The sequence below is a fragment of the Dipodomys spectabilis genome, unplaced genomic scaffold (genome assembly GCF_019054845.1).
Source record: "Dipodomys spectabilis isolate Male_0828 unplaced genomic scaffold, ASM1905484v1 ptg000140l, whole genome shotgun sequence".
In the NCBI taxonomy this organism is placed as follows: domain Eukaryota; kingdom Metazoa; phylum Chordata; class Mammalia; order Rodentia; family Heteromyidae; genus Dipodomys; species Dipodomys spectabilis.
Window position 1 is genome coordinate 20,780,068 of NW_024870817.1, and position 11,186 is coordinate 20,791,253.

Sequence of the window (11,186 nt, forward strand, 5' to 3'; positions counted from 1 at the left end):
ACTGGCTTACTAGCCCAGTTTCTCAGCTCATGTGAAAACCATGTTTTTAATAGCTAAGTGATAGGTTCAGAGTCAATGAGGAACATATATTTTAAGTTATGTACTACAAATCAGTCCATGGTCTCTTTTCCCACCATAGTGTAAGGCCACTCATTTCCCCAGAGGTGATAGGATAAAGGGTAGGCTTGTTTGATGGTGATTTTTTTAACCCTCAAACTTTTATTTTATCATTTAATCTTTGATCTAAATTTCAGTTTATTCAGATCCCTTAAAGCCTTTCGTTTTTCAAATGAAGCCTGTTTTCCTCAAAAATATTCTCTGGAAATAAGGAAAGGACAAAACAGAAAGATCATGGACTTTTCATCACCAATTCTATCAAAGCACATCTGTTTACAACTGTTTTGTTCCAGGTTTCTGATATAGGATTTACTTGAAAAGAAAGAATTCTCATGTCTTAAAAAAATATTAAGAAGAACTACCGTAGAATGCCTGTCATTGATCTGACATAGTTGGTACTGCCACGAAGAATTAGCTATTTTCAGCTATCTCTAAGGAGCAAAACGTATTTAACCTGTAAGATGAAATTATTTATTAAGTCCATTTGAGCAGAGATAGATTGTCTGCTAAGAAAGATATTAGTATTGGCATAATTATGTTAAATCATTCTTTTTAGTAAGCTATTACCTTTAACAGCTTCTTAAAAACTACTTTGTTTTATAATAGACGATTTGTCAGCATCATAGGAAAGCATGTGTGGGAATGTATGTACTTTCTAGTTGGGAATATCTGGGGAAAGAATGAAGATTAGCCTGAACATCCTCAACACAGAGAGGATATGATAAACAGTGGAACAGTCAAATTACACCATTTGCGAAGCTGAAAAAAAAGTCAAAAAAACTCTCTAAACTTGGAAATGAAAATAAGCTGTACAGGATTTTGAAATGTTTAAGATAGGTATAAAACCAAGCTAGAGTTGTTTGCAATGTGATCACAGTTGTTTTCTTCATTTTAAAAATAGTTTCCAATGGGTCCTGGGTCAGATGGCCCCATGGGTGGCTTAGGAGGAATGGAGTCACATCACATGAATGGCTCTTTAGGTAAGGATTTTAAATTTGATGTATATAATAAATGCAGACCAAAACTCTTCATTCACATAGTGGATGTTATAGTTTGCAGAACTCTCCCATATCCAGCTACTTATTTTGAGTACTCACTTTTATCTTAGAATGATCATTTAACCTATAATATTGGTTATAATAACAAGCTCATCTGAAGATCAAAAGTTCGAGGCAATGTGCTCTAGCTCATATTCCAGTACTTCTCTTAACCTATCACGCCCTACGTATTCTGTGGCGAAAGGCGATGGTGCATGTACAGCATGTGACATGCCCCCTAGCCCAGCCCAGAGGGCTGTCCTCCCCGCTTGTTCCTTTGTCTCCAGAAGTCTGGGGACAGTTTGGTTCTTGGCAAGAATTTCTTTATTTTATTTTGAATTTCATGTGTATTAGGCTTTAAAAAAATAAGTTAGTAATCACGTTCTAGAAAATCGGAAAAAATTATATTAAGTGAAGTAAGCCAGGCCCAAAGAAACATAGGTCCCATGGTTTCCCTTATTTGCAATAACTAGTATATGTCTGAGTCAAGCAGGAAAAGGTCAGGTAAGTTGATGTTAGGGAAATGAACCCTAAGATAAATATTCAAATGTTTTTTTCTTTCATGCGATTGTTTCTAACATATTTATAAGATGATTTCTTTGTTGCTTTGTATGTCCCTCCCCCACAGTATAACCCCTGCTTTCACTGTATTTGATATTGTTATAACTTGTGGAGGGGAAGAGGAAAAACAAATCGTTTAAATAGGAATACAGGTGGACCCATTGCAACAATGAGATGCACAAATCGTTATATCCAAAATGAACTTTACAACCTTGGTGGGGGGGGGGGGAGGATTAGGGAGGAGAAGGGGGGGAGGATGGGAAGGAGAAACAGAGGAGGAGGCTACAATGCTTGATAAGAAATGTACTCATTATCTTACCCATGTAATTGTAACCCCTCTGTACAGTATTTTCACAATAAAAAAAGAAAAAAAAAGAAAATCTGAATGATTTCTTTATGAGACAACACTGATGATAAAGCTGATTTCAAGTCTGCAACTAGTGTTTGAAAAGATTTTTCATACACAGTATCTTCTTAACAAAGGAAGCCAAAGGTAATTAAAAGTTTTGTAATAGTGAGAGAGATAAATAGTACAAAAATGACTAGGTCATGTAGCATGCTAACTAGGGAGGAGGAATGTAAAACCAAAAGAAAAAATACTTTATGTTTCTATATATTTAAATGACATGACCATAAACAAATTTAAAAAGCTGACAAAAGGGGTATGCAGTTACAGCTTTTTGTTTCCTTTTGGGAAGAGTCTTATCAAGTTAGACAAACTGAGCCTATATGCAATTTAGGTTATATAAGGATTTCACTCCCTCAGATATTCTGAAAGTCTGCATAACTCCAATGATCCCATAATTTTTTGCCTTGACTTTTGGGCTTTTAAGGATCCATAACTCACTTAGCCTAGGTTTCAAAATATTAATTTGTCTTGCTACCTTTGCTGATGTTGTTTTTTAATTACAGTAGGCATGAGCCTTGTGTGACTAAAGTATAGTAAAATTGAAGATTCAGTTTTTCAGTTGGCACATGTTAGGTGCCAACAGGCACATGAAGCTAATGGCTGACATAATGGCCACCATGTATCCACCATCACATAATGTTCTGTTGGACAGCACTGTTTTAGAGCTTGTTTGTTCGATTTAATACAAAAATAAGTCACTTGTAAATTTTTTTATTGTGAAAATACCGTACAGAAGGGTTACAATTTCATGGGCAAGATAATGCGTACATTTCTTATCAAGCGTTGTTGCCTCCTCCTTTGTTTCCCCTTGAATTTTTTAACTTACAGAAATAGTCACAAAATGATGACACTTGGTCGTCTTTCAAGACTCTCTGCCATATTATTCAGTAGACTAGAATTTTCAGAAGTTTTCTTCTGTGCTTGGCAACTAGCTCATTACTTATCTAATCTGAATATTATTGTACAGTTACATCTATAAAGAATTGCCTATGTAAATTCAATACGTAACAGTTTGTTGAGCCTGTTTATTTACAAATTAATCTATTAAACCCTAACTTTATTTGTGGTGGTGATTAAATGCTTTTCTGTTAAAAAGTTATATCTTTATGCTAGGAAAAAATAATTATTGAGAATTCAGTAGTTTAAAGTGAAACTAATATTGTGTCAAGGTTGTGATTATATTGTGTATGATTATAATTGTTTTTATTTTGGTAGCATTGAGGCTTAAACATAGGCCTCATGCATGTTAGGCAGGTGATGTATCATTGAGAAGCTTACTTTTTATGTAAGAAAAACAGTATTGATCATTTCCCTCAGGAATAAAAATTAAAAAGCTATCTTTTGGAGACATTTGTTTACCATGGATGTTAATTACTGTCCATTTAAAAATATATCATTAAAGATACTTTGCTTTAGGTTATTACAGTAAAATATAGCTCGATATATTGTCAAATGTTGCTGTAAATTTCCTTTGATGTTTTATCAGATTTACAACATCGTTTTCAGAAAATATATTGAGATCTATATTTATTTATTGCATATACATTTTAAAATGTTTAGTGAAATAGCACATATACATGTCCTAATATTTCACTTTAAAGAGTCTATAATAGCAATGACATTCTCCATCCTGCCATTTAAACAAATAGATGATTGGGAAGTAGAGTAAAATTCTTTTTTTTAACCATCAGTTGCTGATGATTTATCTTGCAGTAGTTTTTAATTTATAAATCTTACCTAACAAGGGATTGCTTTTCATGTTTTTTCCCCTTTAGGCTCAGGAGATATGGACAGTATTTCCAAGGTGAGTACTACTTATTCTTTATGTTGTTTTGATCTATATTTTATTCCTCATGGAACTCTTACTAATATCATTAAAGTAACTTGAATCAGGCACAGTGGCTCATGCCTGGCATTCCAGCTACTCAGGGCAGCTAGCAGGAGATCCAGCTTTGAGACTATTTTTGAGCAAAATGATGGCAAGCCCTAACATCTGTAATCCCAGCTACTGAGGGCCTTACGTTTAAGGATAACTGTTCAAAGATGGCACTGGTCAAAAACATGACACCCTGTCCAGAAAATAACAGAACTTCAACAAAAAAGAATTATTAAAATAAATTTATTAATTTAGTTTTCATACAAAATTTGAAAATAGAAGTTCAGATATGATTAATTGCCAAGTACAATATTGATGTATGTAATCTGCAAGAGTGGGTAATATGAATCATTCAAAAGTGCTAAATATGCTAAGATTCATATTTAGGACATATTACACATGATTGACATCTAAGCAATTACCAGTATAATCATGGTAAGATTTAACGTATTTTTACACTACACTAACAGTTTACTCATCGAAAATGTAATCATATCTTAAGTAATATGAAAACAGATAAACCTACAAAATAGAGTATGAAAGTAATTAGAGTAAAAGTAAAAAGTAGAAAAGTATGTCTATATTTTTCCTCTTTAAAAACATCTAAAGTTATTCCTTCGGTAGAAATGCCTTATTTTGTGAGAAATATCAAAATGCTTTTTTAAGTCATGGTGGATTTAAAATAACTCTCTAAGAGTCAAATATATTTAGAATGCTTGATAAGAAATAATTATTAGCCATCAGTAGAATGACTCTTAGAAGTGTATTTTACAGCAGTAAATAAAGGAAATCATTATAGGTTGACTTTGCTTTCAATTCTACTTCAAATTTATATTTCTGTATAATAATGTAAGTTTTCTCATGCCAGGGAAAAGAAAATAAGATTGAACTATAGAATATTTTTAATTAAGACTCTAAGCTAAAAGAAAATTTACAAGTGAAATTGTACCTATATTATTTGACTGTTTGTCCTCACAAGTTCTCTGGACCCTTTGAATAAATATATTTAGGAACAATCAGAAAAGTCTGTTTTTCAGAAGATAAATATTTACAATGAGCAGTGCTTACCTCTGTGAAACACAGTATCCAGAAAGCCTATTTTCAGATTGAGATGCCCCATATTGATATATACACACCTTCTGTCTAAGAGATGGTCTTACAAGTGAGATGCTATGTTGGCCCTCAGGGAACTTCTAACAATTGAACTAGTTAAAATTCCCCTATGGTCTCCAGTGAAATATCTAATGTCATATTTGACACATGTGTATTTAGAGGTGATGTTTTGTGTCCTAAGGTTTGAACTCAGGGGGTTCATGCTTGCTAAGAAGGCACTCTACCACTTGAACAAGGGCTCCAACAATAAGAAAAAGATGATTCTTAACTGCACAGGAGTAGGAGCATACAAATGCTGTAGGCCATCTTTCTAAATTACCATCAACAACCCTTAACTTTTTCATTAGAGAGATACAGACCAAATTCTATGTGGGAAGTACTATGTATTTTATTACGCATTTTAACATTTTTAAATAGAGTTTAATGATTAACTAAATGCTATCCTTTAATCTGCTCTTATAGCAAATCAGTTGCTGTTCCTTGAATTCTGTTTCTCATTCCTATGTTCAAGTGTTCTCTACTGTACTATGTCTGTTTCTGGTAACATTCCCTGGCTGAAGTATTGTTTATTCTCTAAACATTACTTGGCCATCCACTGTGTACTTTTGTGTACTGGGTATTGCTTTGCCTACTGCGGGGAGATGTAAAAGACTTCTTTATTTTTTTTTTATTTTTTTTGTGAACATACTGTTAAAAGACTTCTTTAAATGCAAACATAGTCTCTGTCCTCAAGTGGTTTCTCCTTAGGCAGACATTCCTTTATTAAGTAAATGCTAATGCATGAATACATTATGTTGAACTCTAAAAATCCAAAGATAAGCGTAATTATGGTCATCGTTCTCAAGAAGCATAATGTAACTGAAGAAACCAAATAAACATTTTTACAAAGTCTGTATATACTCAGATTGACATTAGAATTGTCCCCCAAGTAGTAAGTATGCCACTTACCAATGTGCTAGAAAAGACTAGTGGCATCTGCCTTCGAATGAGTTTCTAAAGAGCCTGTTTCTACACTGTGCCTACTCTGGTTTCTCTGGTTCTGGTCTCTAACCTGGCTGAGATGACGGATAGCACTCCTGTCTGTGGTACTATAGTCACTTTTCTCTTAGCAACACTCCCTATGTCTTGCCACTCACAAATTCACTGTTTTTTCCTTACTCCTTTACTCCAAGGTATACATAATTACTAACTCCACTGTGCCCATCTCTTTAATTTTTCCATCTATGTCAAGAACTTGTCTCATTCATTTCCTGGTGTCATTCATTTCTACCCCAATCTTTTCCTAGTTATCATTTGTGACTTGGAAGGTACTGTTGGCTATCACTGATTAGTAATTTTGTTCAAATTCTCTTAGATCTTGAGGTACATCTTCCTAACCCATCAGTTATGAACATGCATTTTGTCAAGCATTGGTATTGTGTGTGTGTGTATTCCATTTCATGTGTTCCTACTACTTATAAGTTGTAAGAATGTATTCATCTTTTCTAGGCTTGGTTTCCTTGGCTGTAAAATAATTCCCTGGCTATTTAATCAAATGTGAACATGTGAAATACTATATACACTTAATATTTTCTTTTTCATTAATTAGCACAGTGTTTTATGAGTAATAACAAAAAACGATTATCAATGGCACTTTGACAACACTTTTTTAGTATTGTGTTTTTTAGTTTAAAGCCACAAATAAAAAGTTGCAGAAATCATTACTTGATCAATTGAGGATTATTTGTTAAAAGTCATTTATTTCTTTCTCAATGTGCAGAATTCATCCTTAATTTAGATGCCACTTCTTTACTGAAATTTAAAACTCCTCTCATCCCTTTTGCAACTTAAAAAAGTCACCCATTGAATCAATGGATGAAAATTGCTTTCCCATGGAATTGTTTTAGGAAGTAGAATAGACAAAAGTATGTGATTTGTTTTCTTAGAAGGAAAGCACCTAAAAATATTCTGCCACTCACATTTAGCTACTTAGCTTTGATATTTTTTAATTTAAAGAGAAAAAAACTCATAAGAAAGCAAGATCTGATCATACTATGTTAAATGATTTTTTAAAAGTCTTGAATCTGAGGCTTACACACCTCCAGAACCTTGATACCTCTGAGTGATCTCACATGGGAATAATTGACAATATAGATCACCCAGTGTGCTCGCTTGAGTTCATTTGTATCCATGAGGAGAATTCCTTGCAACTTGTTGTTGTGGGGTCTAGCATAATCAAAACACTCTATGAACTCATTCCTGACAGCCTGTGGAAAAATAAATTTAAAATCATTTTCAGAAAAGCTTCCAATAATAATATTGTTTTATTATGATTAAAGGTGAAGACCAAGTTTCGAAGCTCACTTTTTCACTTGAAATTTAAACATTTTTGAATTACAAAGAGGTTCAGAAAATTTGGGCATATTTTTAAGTGTAGAAAAAAGAAAAATAACTTATTAATTAAGAGAGGATTTGAAAGAATACTAGCCAGACAAAATTAGAGGCCAGAAAAGTAAAAATAACAGACAGAGGAAATTGTATATGATATATTATTTAGACATATAATAGAAGTGTTTAGCATTCACATATGCTCTCATAATTTAACTAAGAGGAAATCTTTCCTGCTTGAAGAAAAGGTAAAGCAGAACTTAATAAAAAAATTCCTTGAAAAATGAGATGACTGAAATCCTCTTTTAAGCTAAATTCTTAGAGAACAGAGAAAGTTTTCTTCACTTATGTAAGAACTGTGACAAACGTATCTAAAATTAATCTTTACCTTTATAACCAGCCTAAGTTCCTTTTGTGCATCATATTCTTGCCTTGATGATGAATTCCACTGGAGACCTTGAAAACACATAGAGTCACAGTTAAGAAACCGTGCATGCGATTCATTATCACACTCATCACTCACCACCTGCTTTGGGTTGAGTTTGGGTGCCACTGTCCTGCATCTTCCCCAGATGCTCTTTTGCCTGTCTCTCCATCATGTCACTCCATGATTGTAATGAGTGTAGACTGCCCTGTCTCCTTAAGACTCCACATTGAGGAACTTTTCTTGTTTGCACAACGTTTTGCAGAAATGACTTCAGGTAAAAAATGAAACAAGATATTTTGCCCTTTTCAATTCAAGATTTTCAAAGGTGGCGCCATGAGCAGGAAAAGTATGACTTTCAGAGATCTGATACTAGCCAATTTATGTTGTATCCTTTAAATATTCCTTTCAACACCTTTATATATCCTCCACTCTAACCCTCCAAAAAGAGTGTTCATTCTGAGCCATCATTATAGGAAGAGACTGCATCAAAAGTGGAAATAAAAACACTGAAAATATTTTGTATAACTCATTCATAAAATGTTAATGTTAAGGGCTGGGAAGGTGGCTCAGTGGTAGAGCGCTTGCCTTGCATGCTTGAGGCCCTGGGTTCGATTCCTCAGCACCACATAGCAGGGGAAAAAAAGCCGGAAGTGGTGCTGTGGCTCAAGTGGTAGAGTGCTAGCCTTGAGCTGAAGAGCTGAGGGACAGCAACCAGGCCCAGAGTTCAGGCCCTACGACTGGACCCCCCCCCAAAAAAAATGTTAATGTTTAAGGTATACCTTGTTTTTGTTGAATAAAAATTCTCCAAGCAAATTTCCCCTTTAAAATATGTAAAAATTTACTCCAGTACAAAACATTTAAACTTATAATGACTTAGAGAAACCTTATATTGTTGTTCCATTTGGAATAACAAATAAAAATGTTTAATTCTGAATTTTTTTGCAAGTCAATAAATTAGCCTTGAAAGAGTCCCCTCCATCCTAGTTGTAATATTATATAAACATGGCTAATATGCCACTAAATCTCCTCACATGATTCAGACTGCACAATAATCATGAGACTGATAAATTTAAATGGAATCTAAAGCAGTGTATTACTAACTTCATGTTTGATTATATCACTAGTCACCATAGCCATTTTGTCTTAGAAAAGAATTTAAAGTAAATCTACTTTTAAACTAATGACAGGAAAAAGATTCTAAAGCAGGTTTTAGCCTCCTTTTCCTCTAAAAGCACACAAATAATCTAAAGATGTATCTGATGTTCTTAACTACAGTTAAGTTTACTATCCTCTTTTCCTTATGTTTCATGCAAAATAGCTGAAATCATCATAGCTATAAGCTGCCCATATAATCAAAGGAAACTATATATTAAAGCACTGAAATTTCAAGCTTTGCTTAGTAAAATTACTAAGAAATTTATGACTCCTGTTGCTTCTACATGGTTAGGTTCTTTTCACTATGCTCCTGATGGGAAAGTTTTTTAAATCTCCAGAATCTTAGAAACTGAACCAAGAGCGGGGAATGGAGTAAATGTTGATACTGAGACTGAAAAAAGATATAGTTGTATTAGGTTATTTTTGGATTTTGCTTGTTTTCTAATTTTCACTTGGGCAATATTAATACATGTCAAGGCACAGAAGATGAAGTAAATTGCATAGTCAATCTAAGATTAAAATTATAATTCTGCTTTGTCCTTGGAGATGCTGTTGCACATTGAATTTTTTAAACTGTACAATGCAAAAAGGAAATTAAAATGTTCAACAATGCCTTGTTTACAGAATTCTCCCAATAATATGAGCCTGAGTAATCAACCTGGCACTCCACGGGATGATGGCGAAATGGGGGGAAATTTCTTAAATCCTTTTCAGAGTGAGAGTGTAAGTATTGTCTTGACTATATAATATATACAGGTTTCATTTCTGAATATCTAATATAAGAATAAATGCATGAACTGTTATTACTGCTGTTTATCTAGGCTTCAGTAGGTTGAGATTTTAAAAGTTAGAACTTTTAAGTGATATTTCTTCGAAAAAAAATTAAACTTTTCCTCTTTACAACTGTGAGCATTGTCACAAAAACCATAATATGAATTTTCTAAGAGAGAACATCCACTGTAAAAAATCATCTTGGAAGTAGGTTGCCTATTTGATACAGTTGTGTGTGGATGCATGAGCGCATGCGCGGGAGCGGGAGGGGCCTGCCCGGGGGCTTGATCTCAGGCTGGGAGCTATTCCTGGAGGTTTTTTTTTTTTTTTTGCTCAAGGTTAGTGCTCTACCACTTGAGCCAGAGCTCCCTTCCAACTTTTTGGTGGGGATAAAAGTCTAATGAACTTTCCTGCCCCAACTGGCTTCAAACCATGATCCTCAGCCTACTGAGTTGCTAAGATTACAGGCATGAGCCACTATCACTGGGCTCTATTTGATGCTTCTTACAAGTTGACATGGTGCAAAAAATGTCTCAGGTTATTGGAAAACCATTCTATTCTGAGTGCTATCCATAGCAACACTGTGGAAATATTCTGTAAGTATTTTGTGGTACGTTAACCTGAATCCTCTACCCATATCATTTTTTGAGTGTGATTGTAGTGTTAAGACTAAGAACTATCATTCCATCTCCATCAAAGTGGACTAGACCAAAAAGCGAAACAATGAAATTTATTTACTCACTTAATGAACTATGCCAAGGCAATTTGCTAGGCACTGAAATGACCCTTAAAAGACAAGGTGTTAAAGCATTTATTTTTAAAGCATTTATTTTTAACCATTACTTTACATTAGAAATCCTTATGATTTTTTATTTTATTTGTTTGTTTGTTTGTTTATTTTTGTCGGTTGTGGGCCTGAACTCTGGGTCTGGGCGTTGTTCCTCAGCTCTTCAGCTCAAGGCTAGCACTGTACCACTTGAGCCACAGTGACACTTCTGGTTTTTTCCACTTATGTGGTGCTGAGGAATTGAGCCAGGGCCTCATGCATGCAAGGAAAGCACTCTACCACTGAGCCACTTTCCCAGCCCTCTTACGAAATTTTTTAAGTATAGTATTTTTTAAATTGTGTTACCTAGTGAGTGAGAATTACCAAAACTGTGGCTAGGCACATTTGAATATGATAAATCTTTTCTGACATTTTCTGGCAGAGCCACTAGATTTGAAGATACTATAAAAGATTTCAAAACCTAAATGAAATTGTTCTTCATGGAATCAGTGCCCCACATATGTATTGCCATTGTTAAATTTATTATGGATTATCTATCAGAGTACAGATAGAACTGGAAGAAACAG

General features: G+C 34.2%; 1 protein-coding gene across 2 annotated transcripts in view; it reads left to right on the plus strand.

The window, feature by feature from the left end:
• Nucleotides 1-11,186, plus strand: part of Ssbp2 (single stranded DNA binding protein 2) — a 242,450-nt gene that overhangs the window by 219,348 nt on the left and 11,916 nt on the right. For both annotated transcript variants that reach the window (XM_042690759.1, XM_042690758.1), the window contains 3 exons: nt 1,019-1,097; nt 3,900-3,928; nt 9,687-9,785. In XM_042690759.1, the coding sequence (XP_042546693.1) occupies nt 1,019-1,097; nt 3,900-3,928; nt 9,687-9,785 (207 nt within the window). The remainder of the gene's footprint in view (nt 1-1,018; nt 1,098-3,899; nt 3,929-9,686; nt 9,786-11,186) is intronic.